The sequence below is a fragment of the Puntigrus tetrazona genome, chromosome 6 (assembly GCF_018831695.1).
Source record: "Puntigrus tetrazona isolate hp1 chromosome 6, ASM1883169v1, whole genome shotgun sequence".
Lineage (NCBI taxonomy): Eukaryota > Metazoa > Chordata > Actinopteri > Cypriniformes > Cyprinidae > Puntigrus > Puntigrus tetrazona.
The window spans coordinates 11,791,100-11,807,296 of NC_056704.1; the positions used below are offsets into that span (position 1 = coordinate 11,791,100).

Consider the following 16,197-nt stretch of genomic DNA (forward strand, 5'->3'; position numbering starts at 1 on the left):
CCTGCCAGATCCTCCGGTGCAGAGCAGGTGATTTGTTTGGGGGTCTACCGCTTGACCTTTTTTTCGGCCCTTAGCTCTCAGGATTTGATTATTTTTTGAAAATAATTGTCTTGCAGAGTTTAATCTTCTGTCCCACTCAAAGAAAAATTACCTGAAAGACATATTTTTGTGCAGATTTTAACTTTTTAAGGCTACAGTTTTAATCTTTTGATCAGCCGATGAACAACCTGTTTGAGTTTAAATGCATTTTTTTGTTAATAAATTAATAAATTATTTTCTATTTTTCGTCTCTTTGTCCTGTTTCGTCTTTTGGCATTTTGACGCATTAATAAATTATTTTCTATTTTTCGTCTCTTTGTCCTGTTTCATCTTTTGGCATTTTGACGCAGTACTTGGTTCCGATCCACCAGCGTTAAATATGAACACGTATAAGGTACGAAGTGTATCAGGAGTGTATAAAAGTGGCTAAACACACACGATCAATCCGCAATTTTCCCGACAACTGTCTTTTTTCCAGCTTATCTTTAGTTGTGGCGCCTGAGGTCACGAGTCAGCAGTCACCATGGCAACAAGAAACGCTTCTCTCTTAGCCCCGCCCATCAGCAACAGTTACCAGCTGTTAACTTCTTCTTTCAGTTTGTAGCTTGAAGCTTTTAACTTATTACATTTGAGGTTTTTAAATGTAACCAAATCAAAGGTAAGTGCCTAAAATCTCTCTTATATGAACTATTACGGATACTAGACGTTACTTTTGTGTACAGTGTGTTGGTGTTAGTGATATTGGTAACCTTTTTCCCGCTGCCCTGTTACTAGCAAGGCTACAATGACTCAATGACGACATTAGATATTATAAACGGGGGCGATATTTTAAAAATCAGCTTTAAAGCATATCTCGAGTGAGCGCTTGTTATTAGTTACCACGTTTAAACCATTTTTAAATAGATGTATTAATTCCGTTGTCAAATGTGTTTGAAGTGAAGCGCTAATGCGTTTTGTTTCACTTATGTTTGCTCACACTGCTAATTATTTTCCAAAAAAAACTAAAAATTAAAAATTATTTTCCTTGCTGTTGTATTTGAAAACATTCATTTTAATTAATAATCTCAAAATACACGAGTCATCGACGTTTAAAGCCGTTTTCTATGTTTTTGTTACTTTATTGCTTATACATAGACCTACATACATAATAATAAGACGCAACAGACATCAAAAATACATACTTTAATTACTAATATAAATACGTATAATAATAGTATGGGACTTAATTGAGTTAGTTGATCAACCATTTGTTAAAACCCTGAGAAAATGTTTATATTACTGATATAAAATGAGCCTGGTCAGCTGTTGAGATTGAGCAGTCAGGTTTTCAGGTGTGGCTGGTTGTCTGGAAACATGGAAGTGAAATCAGCCAGGTAGTGTGACGGCTTTAGGTCGAGTCGCAGGGAGACGGTTGATATGTAAACTAAAAGGCACTAAACTCAGCTCAGACTGCATGGAAGCCATTCATATAAGATCAAGATGAACCCTTACCAAGTGCATTTTAAGGTAGAAATATTTGTATTTGACTGATATTAAGAAAACTGGTCTTTCGTATACAATACTCACTTAACAGATATACACTTGGTTCTGTTCTTATGGCTGATGTACTTACTAGGACGTAGAGAAGACATTTAGCTCTTGCTCTCTTTCGCACACATTTTGTTGTTGGCAATTAAGCTTTTCATTGACTTTGACAGTCGTGAAAACAACAGCGCAAGAGTGTTGTCATAACTGTTGTCATAGAGATGGACTCAAAGTTTCACAATATTTCACTCCATTATTACAATAAAATAAATACTAATGTAAAACGTAAAGATTTTAGCTTCATCCTGTGCATTTTTTGGTAGGATGTTTTTACCGTTACATTTTATTTTGAACAAAACACATTTATTTAATCCAAAAAACTGTAAAATAGCAACGTCGTGAAATCATTTAATAAACGTTTCCTCTTTAACGTATTTTAAAATGTAATTATTGCGCTAATGATCGAGCCTTCGGTGTCTCGTGATCATTTAGATGCTGATTTTATTGGTACAGCTAAACTGAAAATATTGTGTTTTCTCTCCCTATTCAGCCTCTGTTTAGGAATCCCCGCATCCATTCACCTCTCTGTCTCAAACCCGTCACCATGCTGGGCCAGTTCTCGCCCGGCGAGGCCTACAGCGCCCCACAGCTGCTCCAGCCCTTCCGCTTCCGCTCACGAACCGAGCCCGTAGACTGGAGGCGTCTCTCTGCCCTCGACGTGGAACGCGTCGAAAGAGATATAGATGTTGATGTGCTTCAGGATTTCATCACGACCGTTACATTCTGCGCCGTGGAGGGCGAGAGATGCCCAAACTGCAGAGGACCTGCTGACCCTTCTTTGATCAAGCTGCTTCGCATGTCTCAGCTGAGCACCGAGTACCTGCTGCGCTGCCAGGACTTGCTGAGCTCTCAGGTGTCGGGGCTGGAGGAGCGTCTGCAGGCAGCACTCGATCTGGTTCAGAGAGGAGAAGAACAACGAGCAGAACTCCAAAAACATCTGCAAGAAGCCAAACAGGAGAACCGGCGGAGAAAAAAACTGATCGCCACTCAACAGCTCCTCCTGCAGGCCAGTGCTAATAATTATCACAAGGTGGTTTTTTCTTAAAAAAAATTGGACAATCACAGATATACACAAACATTTGGGATCTCTATGGATTTTTTTAATGTATTATTGAAGCCTGTTATGTTCACCAAGGCTGCATTTATTTGATAAAATATTGAAAAATATTACATTATATTACAATTACAATTTAACAGTTTTCTTACATTTTAAAATGATGGCAAAGCTAAATTACTCTCCCGTCTTCAGTGTCATGTGATACTATCAATTAAAAAAAAACAACAATATTGAAGACAGTGAAGTATTCTTTAATGAATAGAGTTATAGAACAAATTTATTTATTTTTTTACCTTAGTTTTTCATCAATTTAATGTGTTACTTTTCATAAATTTAATCCTTTTACAATAAATAAATAAATAGTATACCGACCCCCCCAAACTTTTGAATTGTTGTAGGCTAATGCTTTTTTTTTTTTTTTGTAGAGTAGGCTGCCAGTTTCAATCCCTCCCACAGAATCCTATCCCCCTCCATCAATACCTGATTAAAAATGTGATATCTTGTTATAGATTTATAAGAATGAATTCTTATAGAGCTATCAAGCTAGTTGCCTAAGCTGGTATTTTGCTAAACAAGGCTAACTGAAAAGAATGGGAAATGCGAGCATTTATGGTCCAATAACATAATATAATATGTAATATGCAATATAAAAAAACCTTCATATATTTTCATGATTAAGTATAAACATATTTTAAATTACTGGCTGCTCAGGAACATTTAGTCCTAATATTTTGATGCCTTTTTTATTCATGACAGTGCCAGTTCTGTGAAAAATCCTTTGTCAACTACTCTTACTTACAAGCACACGTTCAGCGGCGACATCCTGAAGTTACAGATGCAGGTTGGTGGAAATAAATTAGTATTTTTTTTTGACGTTTCATAAAATTTCAGATGCAGGTGAGCTAGCGATTCACTTGAATTTCACTTGATGAATATCCATGATGTGGTTGAAAAGAATTGTTTAATAACTCATTATCGCCGCTTGCATGTGCATGTCTCAGAGAGACAAAAGAAGCGGAAAGTAGACGAGATGGAAGACGGCATAGAAGAGCTGAAGGAGAAACTGAGACTGACGCAGATGCAGCTACAGGCAGAGAAAGAAACAGAAAGTTTGAAGCGTCTGCAGGTGAGTTTGTTAAAAAAAACAACGATCCAGCATCCCATAGAGCTCCGAAATTCTTATATAACGTTATTTCTTTCTGTATCTATTTCCAGTATTTGATACTTAATGAAATTGTCAGGTGTTTAAAGGCATTCATTTACCCACCCTTATCATCAAGCAGAATTTCCAAGCTGCTCTTTTACAAACATTGATGTATGACTATAAATTATTTGCATTTATTGGGGGAAGACAAAAGTTTTGTGAGAGAAAATTTAGATTTTATGGCATCTTATTTTTCCATTACCATATTAATTCTTAGCCCATACATGTAAGTAGGAAAATGGGATAGGTGGAAAATTGTGTTCCTTTAAGTCAATTAAGTCACAAACATTTTGCTTTCTTCTGGAAACTTCTTGCGTGCTTGCTTGACAAATGTTTAATGCAATCACAAAACCGATGATCAAACAAATTTTTAATGAATGAAATGGAAAAGTTGCATTAAGAGGTCTCATCTTTACATGACCATTTAGATGATGAAGACTCCTTAAACTCCATATAAAATACCAGTTTAAGTAAGACAACAGACAGTACATCAATTAATTCAGATGTGTTCCAGGAACAAGAGGAGCAGCGAAGGAGAGAACAATCGGAGAAGGAAGCACTGGAGAGATGGAAAGAAGAGGAGAGAAGAAAGTCTCAGCAGGAAATTGGAGAGCTAAGACAGTTACTTCTCCAAGAGTCTAAAGACATGGCAAGCAAGAGCTCATCCATAGAGGCTGTGAGTATACGACCTTGGTTTGAAATGCAAAACTTTAAACTGTCACCAGTAGATGGAGACAGAACCTCTGGTATGTGGGATGAGCTTCTGGGGGGTATGGTTTTTGTATGTCGTTGTAACGACATTCTGTTTTTTTGTCATCGTTTCATCTATAGAAACTGCAAGTGTTGCAGAACAAGGAGGTGGGTGCAGTTAATAATGTCATTTTACAAGAAGAAAGTGACCCTGAGAAAGAACTGAGAGAAAACAGAGAGAGAGAGCTGAAAGAGAAAATGGCCAGGAAGGTGAGAGTTCTCATTCGTGAGTCATTAATACAATACCCTGGGTTATAAAATTAATGGTTATTATTTTTCAAGTTGGGAAAAAAAAAAAAGAATCTTCGTCAACAAAAACTAAAGCAACTTCTTTCTAATTAGAAATGATCAGTAAAGAATTTGAGTCTGAAAAAATGACTAGAGATCTCAACTCTGTGAGTCTCAGGTATCAAACTATTGTGACTTAAATGCGATTAAGGCATATTTTTTCACACTCAAATACAGACTAATTAAAATCAGCAAACATGGTCTATGACGTCTGTGATCTTTGGTGGCATGTTTACTGCCTTTGCAATGTTCACATTTACTGTGTGGGGAAACTTTTATATCACACTTGGCTATGTAAAATAAATGTTTTTCAGATTAAATAGGGGGTAGTGGTATATCAAAGACAGGAGAAAACATCCTCCTTGCATTATTTGCGTACCTCTGTGTGGTAAATCATCCAGATACAGCACTGAGATTCTGTCATTCTTTCTTCTGTTGCTTGTTCGGTTCAGCATCCGAGGATCTCTTTATTCAAACACAAAACAAATAAGGGTGTAATATACATTTTCGGAGAGTTGATGTAGTTCTGAATGGTGGGAGATGTCGGCTTATATGGAACAGCTCTGTAAGATCATAATATTTGCGCCTGTTAAACAAGATTTCAACACCGTTAGGGTTTTGGTAGCTACATTTGGTAAGAACTCTCTACAATGCAAGTAAATCACTCGCTATGCGAACTGATGTCCATAACTGTCCTGTGAAAATAGTGACAAAGTGTACAGTTTTCAGGCCACAAAATAGATCATACTGAAACAGCTGAATTTTTGGTGTCACAAATCTGGTCCTACGTTACACAGCTGCACGTTAAACATGAAATATATTCTGAATCTGATCGTCTGTTATTGTGTCACACATTTGTTTTTTAATTTTAGACCACTGATGAAAGGTTTTGATCCACTTCAAATGTTGACTACTATGTAATATGCATATATGGGAACTTTTTAGTTCCCAGAGTGCTTGCATTTTTGCATTTTCTGTGTTTTTATCAGTTTCTCAATATATTCATGTCCATTTTTTGTCATTTAGAAAAGTGAATGGAAGAACAAATTTCAGGAAGCACAGAAAAGACACCGACAGGAGAAAGAAGAGGCAAGTCTTTCGAGTGTTGCATTGTCTGGTCATTATGAGTGTATTGAAAATACATTTCTAAAAAAAAATTTAATTCGAAGACAAAAATAAATACAGAGCTTATACAGAGCTTATTTGTTAAATAATGAGTAATTATGAAGGGAACAGAATTACATTTAAAACAGACTTACCATGTAATTAGGCAAAGCCCTGATCATTTTCTGAATTCGAATGCAGGTCTAAATAATTTTTAGATTGCCTCAGATACAGATAATACCTCCACTACTCATGCCTACAGGGCAAATATTGGAACACCCTTATCATGTCTGATTTGTATGTGTGTGTGTTACAGTTGAAGAGTGAGAACACCAGGCTTGTGAAGGCCTTGTCTGTGGAGAAGAACTCTAGCTCCAGTCTGCAGAAACTTCAGCAGCAGGTTGTCTCTCTTTCTTCTCAGCTGAGCCAGAAGGACAGACTCATCAAATCTCAAAAGGAGAAGGTTATTTACTTCACAATTACAAACAGTGGATGAAAGTCAGCTGTAAAAACAATGCTCTTGTAAGAAAACGTTACCTTAATAGTAAAGTGCCACTAGAGGCACCAAACATAATTGCAGAAATAATGGTTACAGAGTCCCCAAACCAACCTACTAGTCCTTTGCCTTGTTTGAGTTTTTTGCAAACCATCCTGTAAAAAGAAGCACCAGTGTTTATACTCTTTGGAGGACCTAAACCTTTAGTTTCCTCTTATTAAGCTGTGATGTTATTTTTAAAGTATTTTAAACGATGGCACACTTTACCTTTAACTCATATATTAATACATATTTAAATTAAGCGATTGTAGTTATTGCTAAATTATTTGCTGATGTTTTGATTCTTGAACACTAATCATCTTTCTAACGATGCTTCATCACAGATTAAAAAGCTGTCAGTCTCAGGTAATGAATTATAGCTGCCATTTATGGACATACTCGTTGCTTGAATACATAAAGTAGTGTTGCTTTGATTGAAACCGAATTTGTTTTTTTTTTTTTGTGTCTTGTTTGGTAGCTCCAGTGGTTTTACAAGAAGCCCAAGATTTTCAAGAGGAACCAGAAGAGGAAGATGAAGAGAGTATGTGGTTCAGTAGTTTCTAACCATAGTAGATGAATACACGCACCAATCATGCGATGATGTACACTATTAAAACAAAATTTGCAATGCAACTTCAGGCATGGAGGATTCAGATGAACCTCAGTGGAAGGTTCTAAAGTTACATAAAGGAAAGTCAGAGCTGATGAAAGCATCTAGACCCATTCTAGAAGAATCTCTGGAGGAAAAACTAGAGAATATGGGACTGCGGAAGGTACAGACTGACTCAAACAAAAGCATAAATATTAACATTTAAGGCATAAGATACTAAATTAAACAGTGAGATTTTTAGGAAACATGTAGGAATCTTTGTCTGGTTCTAGTAAAACAGTCGCAAAAAAAATGTATAAAGTATGCAGCAAGATTAATTTTGGACTGTGGACATGATGTCCTTCAACAGCATTGCTCTGTGGTTAAAATGATGATGTTTTGGCAGGGTACCAAGGGTATCTCTAAACAAACTTTTAAGAGTCTGAGTGCTCTGTTGACTGGTCAGCAGCTGCAGAGATACAGACAGCAGCCAGACCTTCAGAACCAAAGAGACAACCTCGCACATGAGGTCATCAGGCGAGTTAAAAGCCTACAGAACAGCCAGGGGAAATTACCACCCAGCACTTTAAAACAGGGTAAGCAAATGTGTTATTTATCACGCCACCACACTGCCCATACTCACACGTCTAACTTATCTGCTTTCAAGTCAGTTCCATTTGGTTGCCACTATTCTGAACCAAGATCAGTCATTCTTTTATACTTGTTTTAGGGGGAAAGAAAAAATCAACCCTAGTGAAGGAAAAAAGCCTTCGATCCAGGGAGGACTCAAAGTCATCCATTCAGAGGGCCAAGAGCCAGCAGCCACAAGCACTTATTCCAACACCTAACCCACGCTCCAGTGTACCTCATACTCCAAAAACACAGCAAAAAAAGAATAGGTATGCTTCCTTTTGGAAAATGTTTGGAATATTCAGAAAGTTGTGATGTCTAACTGTTTATTGAATATTGAATAAACTATACTGAATATTTTACCTTATCAGTAATGAGTGTATTTTTCTTGTTAGCACACCGCCTTTCAGTTCAGATGAGGATGAGTCAGTTGAGGACAGTGCCTATATCACCAGCTCAAGGGGCAAGCCTTCCCCCTCCTTGCGCCTCGTCCAATCAGGATCTCTGCTGAATCCAACAGCTGAGCCTGATTGGACAGACAGTGAATTGTCAGAGGCTCCTGACGCACGCAACCTTGGTAATGAAATGCCAATCTGTGCCAAACAAAAGTTTACGATTCTTACAGGATTTGAAAAACTGTAACACGCACTGTTTCACCCAATCTCATGTTAATCTTAAATACCCATAGAGCAGTCCTGCATCCTTTATATCTCCAAAAAGTCTTTAGTTTTATCATATTTATAAAATTAAGATATAGATATAAAGAATGACAAGCACTTGAGCGACGATCACCAACAAAACACAGACACGCTCATTTCACTCACCGTCTGCAGTTCTAAATCATCTTTTAGTATGAAACGATGTGCAAGTACAGTGTCAAACTGGGCCTTGTTATAAAACTTACGAACAAACACACTTACGAAACTCCTTTGCTGCCCCGTAATACAATGTGCATCCACTATTCACGTAACTTAACAAGGTTCTGGAAGAAATGCCCATATGAAGAGTTCTATCATCGACTACATCATGCAGACCAACAGTCGAAAAAAACTCTCAGAAACTCTCCAAATCTTCAACTCTTTAACAAATCAAAGTCTTTAACAGTGTAAACAACTCTGAATGCGTGAGACTGCATGTTACCTCCCCTTTAACAAACGAACGCAACTTTGCTGAATTTGAAATCCTAAATACAATCAGCAGACGTGAAAAGCTAAATCTAAACCGACTTTAACAACATCTAAGTCAACTTTTTCAATAGCTATAAACACACACTCACATACACTTTCCATTACTTTTTCAGTTAAAAGGGTTTGTAACCTTAAATGCTAAATTGTTTCTGTGTCTTGGCCTCTTAAAGTTCATCACCCTTGCTGCATAGAACAAAAAACGAATAGACAAGATATTTTAGAAATGCCAGCTACAGAACTTGACATTTTAAGTTTAAAAATAGTTTAGTCCTACATAATTAATCAGGTAACACGAAAGCTTTTGATTGCAGGTTCTGTTGTCCAAACATTGACAAGAAGTTTGGAAAGACAGCTAAGCACACCAATCAAAAAGCCAGTAGGAGGGACTAGAGTTCTGCCCCCGTCCAGCCCCTCCCCTCGCCCTGCCATTGTAAAACAGAGAGCGGTAAAAAAAAAAAAAAAAACATCATATATTCTTGAGTAATTTCCATTGCTGTCAAAATCTCGCAACAGAAATATAATTTGTATTTGAATATTGCCTTCAGTATTAGATTAAAAAGCTTTGTACTATGTCTTGTAGCTGTCTGATGAGGAGAGTGACTTGGAGCTGTCCTCCATAGAAGAGCTCACGGCCAACCGTGCAAGAGCACACAAAGGTTCAGAGGTTGCCGGGACCTCAGGGACCAGCGCATGGAGTTCTGTGGCCAGCAGACCAGGAGCGTGGTGAAGCGTGATGCGCCTGCGTCAAATAAAGGCATGCTTTCATTCCAAAATTCTCAGAGAATTTACAATCTCAATTGCAAAGGAACCATTATTAAAAGACTTTAGGATATTAGCGAACCAAAAAATTGTACCCAGAAGAATCAGCCATTGCTTGTTTGTGTGCTGTGATATAATCTTCAGGTGCTTTGTTTCTGTAAGCAGTGCCAAACATGGTCCAGGATACATTTTATCTTTAGCAGCCAAACAGGAAGCAGCACTAATATGCAATGAGCTGAGAGCTTTTCCACATACAGTAGGTAATCATTAGCTGTAATCATTTGTGTTATTTATAATATAACTGAAATTTAAAAGTAATCGGATTCTAAAACTATCTGCTTCGAAGACTATCAATCGATCATAAACATATGAGAACTGAAATGTGATATTTAGGGAAATATACAGTGGTCGGTTAAATATGCTAGAAATGTGAGCAAAATTGTGACACATTTACATAATTTTGGTTACAGAATTATCATGTGTGCTTTCATTTTTCTTTGCCTGATCACAAATTGTACAGACACTTTTGAGCAGATGCTCATTGGGTTAGTAATAATACTTAGTGAGCATGTACTGATTCAGCACTAATGAAAATGATTTGTCATGTTAACTTATTTCAGATTTTGATACATTTCAGTTGTATGTTTCAAAATATTGAATATCTTTAGCTGTTTAGGAAGCACTAGATGAATGGATGTTAGATGGATTCTGATGTTTTTATTGTTCTTCAGCTGAAGAAAGAAAAGACTCCTGAGAGTGATTTCAAAAATATCTGTGTCATTACCATTATAGCTTTAGTGTCTACTTCCCTATTCACATAAAATTATGAATGATTATTAAAACTATAGTAGTAATCTTTATAGATTTAGTTTGTTTTAAAGCAAGGAATGATCATGCTTAACTCTTCCAGTAAAATAAAACAGTAGCTAATGAGTGAATATTGTGAAATAATGCTTCACGCTGTAAATAAAACAAATATTATGTTTCACAAGAAAATACTATTTCATTTTTCTACTTTAAATGTTCACGCTAATAGCCATTTCTGCAATAGTTTGAAATTCACAAGAAAATGTTTCTTTTTTTCAATGTGTGTGTGTGACAAAGACAGAACACATTAGTTTTGCAACAAGTGAAGTACCGTAGCTGTAAGTTCTGACCGAAAAATAAAAGCGACCACGCGGGCTACAGTCCCCACAATAGCCCGCTGCATGTACTTATCTCTCGGTCAACCGTAAGCCATTCTTATCAGCGCACATTCATCTCAGAATGAGATTAAATGTTGAATCACACCCCTCTCCGTTTCTCACCTGGCAACGCACAACCTGCCTTCCTACCGCTCTTTCAGCGGCGGCCTGGCGATTGTTTGTCCTATTTTACACCGTGACCTAGAATGGCTTGCATCCTCATAAAGAGACATAAAGGTTCCTGGCCTTTAAATTCTGCCTGTGCCTCTGAGCTCTGATAGCCTGAGCAGCTGCAATCATTGTGGACCCTCCATTAGCGAAGTCTCGGAGAAAAGAAGCTGAGCCGCGCGGCGTTGGCCAAGATGAAAGACTCTCCAGGGAAAATGGTGACAAATAGGGTGCCATTTACAGCCTTTTACCCGTGGTTACCTGGCTTACTTCCTCTGTAACTCTTCTTCACTAACCACTAGATTGATGCCTAATTGCTATAACATCCCACCTGCCACTAGAGGGCGCAGTGCGTTCAGAATAAGCCGCTTGTATCACAGCAGGAAACAAATTTGCAGAGCACTTGATAAGAGTGTTTCTTTTCATTCTCTTTTCATTCTCCGAAGCCCCAAGCGGAAACAGTTTGTTTGTACTTCTCAACAGGCCTTGAGGATTTCGCACTGAATGTGGGCCAGTCAAGAAGAGGACAATTAGGATTTTTACCCACATTTCACACTCGAAATAAGTGTTGAAACAGTCGATCCATAGTTCCTCGCAATCTTCTGTGTCCTTGTTCTTTATCTTCTGTCCATCCCGAAGCTCCATAATGCCAGCGCTGCCGCTTTCAGCCGTCAGACAGAGGATTTCAAATCCTCCAAGATGAACGCCCGGGGGCACCCGGCTTCAATGAGCGGCATCCACTAATACACAACACCAAGCAGGCGATACAACGACTCTCGCGGAAAAGACCGGCGAATTCGACTGACATTGAAATAGGTTTTTGTTCTAACACAGAGGAAACACAGATGCTAGAAGCTGACACGGTCCCGTCGGTGCTGGATACAGCAGGCTTAAGTTCTCCGGAAAAGGCTTCAGGATGCTGGATAAAAAAAATAAAGACCTTTTCTCTATTACCGATAGCCGGACTTAATGCGTTGACCCTCGGGTCAGAGCCTCGCGGATAGTGGGGTCACAGGGTGAATTTATTTAAGACATTCTTACCAGGCAACGTGAACTCCCTCTAGAGATAATCAAACATTGTATCGTCAAAATAACTTGCAAGCACAGTCCAGGGTACGGTCTGAGTTCGCTGGAATGAAGAATCACTTGACAAGTGAGTTGAGGGTGGAGATTCCTCCAGGAAGGCCGAGGTCCCCTGCAGTTGAAGGATGGACCCAAACTTTGCAGATTCCAGAGCCATTAACCAATCAGGTCTGGCAATATGGTGTGACAGAGTGAGCACATCATGGGCCGCTGCGACTCACATCCGTTATGCATTGAGACTGGCCAGATCTAAATTAGAGAGCCAATTAACTCTGCTAATAGCCCTCTCCAATTTAATCTGGGAGACAATGGGGGATTGAAGACGATGCTTTATTAAAGACGGGAGCTCACACAATATCCTCTTTCTGCTACGATTCGGAGGGCCTCCGCTCGCTGCCTTGTTTTTGCTTCAATTAGCCCACCGCCTCCCATGATTAAGTGCCTATAATTATTTTTCAATTAGGCTTTGATCTGCAGTGTACTGTATACAGCTTCTTGGCACGACAGAAAGAATGAGGATGAGACAGTGAATTTGTTCCCTTTCTGTTTGGCGTTGATGGGGGTGCGGGAGAGATTATGTTTGCAGCGAGGACCCTCTGGGACGGACACTTCCTCTGTGCAAAAGCTGATGAAAGCGCAGCTCGGATTTAGTGCAGGCTTTAAAGTTGGCGTTTCCTGAAATTTCCAGGTTCGAGTTTGTTCGGGAATATGAATCATGCTAATAAGAGGATGTAGCTGGGTGGTCTCGTAGCGCACATGCCTCGCGAATTGCAGGTCCTGGTTCGGTCCTTGGCATCTCCATGACAATACTCACGACTTGCAGTAAATTGGACTATCCCGATTAGCAACTAATCCTGAATACACAGCACTTGCAAACTGCAGCAGTGGAGGTGATGTAACTCACTGGAAAGGTTGATGCTTTGAACTGGGAGTCGCTTTGGATAAAATGTTAAATGTTAAATGACAAGTGAGCAATAAATTTGGGCAGATTTTTCGCAAAGGAAAAATAGCTGAATGTTTAAAGATACAAAAGGCATAAGGACGATCTTTATTTAGATTATTTATATATTAATTGCTTAAATGGGTACATTACACATAGTGCATATAAAAATTAAATAGCCAGCAACAGACTAAGAGAGAGAGAGAATATTATGCATTTTTTCAAAGCAATTGAGCACATATTAATGCCTTATTCTGCATAACCTTATTCTACATCCCTAATTCTTACCCAGTACCTAAACTCAACAATTACCTTACTATTATATAAATTAGGAATTTATTGAGGGAAAATTTGTGGTTATTAGTAAGTGTCCTCTATTCTAAAGTGTTACCGTTATTGCTTCATTATATAGATCGTATTTTGCATGACTTTAAGTCAAAAATAGCTAAGAAAAACAACAACAACAAAAAAGTGAAAGCTCTCCTGGTTATTTTGTTTTTATAAATGTCATTTTGCAAGTTGGTTTCTAATGCCAGATGAGAAATACTATACTGTTTTCAAACATGCAAAAAATAAGTATAAAAATAATTAAGTATGATAAATGTAAAATACAAATAATCAATTAAACAGCCATTCAGACAATCGATAAATCATCGCACAAAAACCCAAGGCCATTTTAAGTGTTGGGTTGATGCATGTACTGTATACCGAAGCCGCTGCACAGAGGTAGATTTATGCAACAGCGCTCTTTTCTTCTTTCCCACTCACGCAAAAAAATTATGAAATGCAAATGCATGCAGAACTCCATACAAATCTGCAATAAACTACACATTTATAAAACTATAATCAAACAAACACACATTCCCCACACTTCAGTGATTTAATCTTTATCACGATGTTTTTGTTACTGCCTGCCTCAACAGTTTTCCAAAGAATTCTCTTCAGGTTTCTGCCGTGTGTTTATGCGGGTGAGAGTTACAGAGTGGCACTGAAGGGATACTTACACTGAGCTTTTGTGGGGGCATATATATATATATATATATATATATATATATATATATATATAAAAAAAGTTGGCAAACACTGAGTTAAGTGTGCGTCCCCTATACCTCTGCTGCGTTACCTGTACTGGAGGTGATCAAAGAGAGAAGGCTGTGCCGGGCTGGATGACAGGCCGGGCTAATTATCAGTATAGCTGCAGGGATTAGAAGCGATCAGCGAGGAGGGACGGCATTCATGGGGCGGTGTGGTAGTGACAGCTTCCTTTGTGCGAGAAGCTTTAACTACTAGGCCTCACCACACCCTCCAGGCCCGTTCTGACATCCCGGTGCAGAGTCGTGAAGGAGAGCAGACTGGCCGAGAGAAATACTGGCCACTGACAGGGGACGGTTTCAACATCGCCGATGGATCTGCGAGCGAGCGAACGGCCATGTATTACAGCGAGAGAGACAGATAAGTAGTGACACAACGGGTGGGGTTTAGCTAGAGTAGTTATGCGGTTACAGATATGGGAGTTAAGACCTCAGGTAACAGTGAAGAAAAGAAAAGGAGAGATTAAAAAAAAAAAAAAAAAAAACGTTCAAAGCCTCTGGTTTTAACACAAAGCCAGAAACAGGGTGCGTCAGCATTCCAATACCTGCCTTCATTCAGAAAATAATTACTGCCGCCTGCAGAGGTGAACAGGTTTCTGGTTCACACCGAGGTTGATGGTGGTTGATATTTGTAAGGCCCAACACCCCAAATCCTCTTGTCAGTGTGCTATTGAGGACTTTGTATCTTTAAAGAACTGAGTTTTTCCTCAAGGCATTGCGAAGGATCCCTGAGCGAGTGTTTCAGCTAGAACTTTAGTCAAATCCAAACGATTAGACGAAGGCCATCTTTAGGAACTATATGTAATATTTTAATAAAAAGATACACAAACAGTACTGATTTTGAAGTTCTATAAAGAAGTTATGTATAATGACAGAATAATAATAAAAACATGATAAATCTTGAATATAACATTTTATATATACAGTATATATATATAGCATGTGAAAAAAGATGTCTATTTGAATAGATGTTCTTTTGAACTTCATTAAGCAAAACGCAAAATGAAAATAAATAATTCTTCTAGGCACCAGCAATCAGCATATTAGAGTGATATCTGAAGGATCATTTGACACTGAGGATCAGAGTAACGGCTGATTTACATTCTGTTTAATATAAGTGAAATAGAAAAACAATACCATTTTGTGGGTGGTATGATGTTTCTGTCTTTGAAGGCAGCTAGCCAGGTTGCTAAGGAATGTCAAACAACTTTTCAAGTGATAGCAGAATTTCGCAGGTTAGACGAATACAAATCAGATAACTCGGTCTGTTCCCTTTCATAGTCTTAAAACGAAATAGCTTTGACGTTATCAAGTGCACTCCTTAGCACAAGGATATAAGCATCCCGCCATGCATCTCATGTGCTATTTTATGCACATATAAAGGAAAAGACATCTAAACTAAAAAAGAATAGGAAATGACGAAACATACTTCAACAGCACCCCTATTAGATGCCCTTTAGAAGTCAAAGTATTTTAACTCTATCATGTAATATCTGGCAAATGAATGAAGAGAGAATTTCTCATCAACCTGCCTTTTCTATGGAACTGATGAAAAGGAGCCACTTAACACCATCAGTTAATTGCCAATGCGATGTTACAGATGCTTTGCTCTAATGGCATGGCATCATCTAACATGAATGCAGCCAATATTACCCCAGAAGGCATATAGGTTAGTTTCACAACGAATATATCAGATTTACGGAGCTATCCACAAGCATTACAGCTTGGAAGTAGCAAGGATAGATATATTTTTAACACTCCGAATGTGTTCGTCTGAAAGAAGAAAGTCATATGGGGGTTGAGTAAAGTATGCCTTAATTAGTTCATTTCTTTAACGTTAAGCGCCATTATTATAGCGTCGATTTCTATTTCATCGTAAGGCCAGTTCGCACCGCACAGACAAACGCCAACAAACTAGTCAAACTAGTCCCGTCGGACATGTTTCATCGGTGTTTGCTGCGTCGAGCAAACTCTGACGTAATCTGACACGGCCACCATGATCGTT

The 16,197-nt window shown here is 38.4% G+C and overlaps 1 protein-coding gene across 2 annotated transcripts; it reads left to right on the forward strand.

Annotated features, from left to right (window-relative positions):
* The first annotated feature begins 570 nt into the window (after positions 1-570).
* dzip1l (DAZ interacting zinc finger protein 1-like) lies at positions 571-10,697 on the forward strand. 2 transcript variants are annotated; one of them, XM_043241253.1, is made up of 16 exons: positions 571-697; positions 2,114-2,653; positions 3,437-3,521; positions 3,682-3,806; positions 4,399-4,560; positions 4,716-4,844; positions 5,949-6,011; positions 6,343-6,489; positions 6,906-6,927; positions 7,040-7,102; positions 7,201-7,334; positions 7,557-7,746; positions 7,881-8,049; positions 8,176-8,357; positions 9,279-9,412; positions 9,548-10,697. In XM_043241253.1, the coding sequence occupies exons 2-16, from the start codon at positions 2,168-2,170 to the stop codon at positions 9,692-9,694; spliced, it is 2,238 nt and encodes a 745-aa protein (XP_043097188.1). In that variant the 5' UTR covers positions 571-697; positions 2,114-2,167; the 3' UTR covers positions 9,695-10,697. The 2 variants fall into 2 exon arrangements, with proteins under 2 accessions (XP_043097188.1, XP_043097189.1); XM_043241254.1 differs by lacking the exon at positions 9,279-9,412 and having other exon boundaries at positions 9,548-9,653.
* The last annotated feature ends 5,500 nt before the right edge of the window (positions 10,698-16,197 follow it).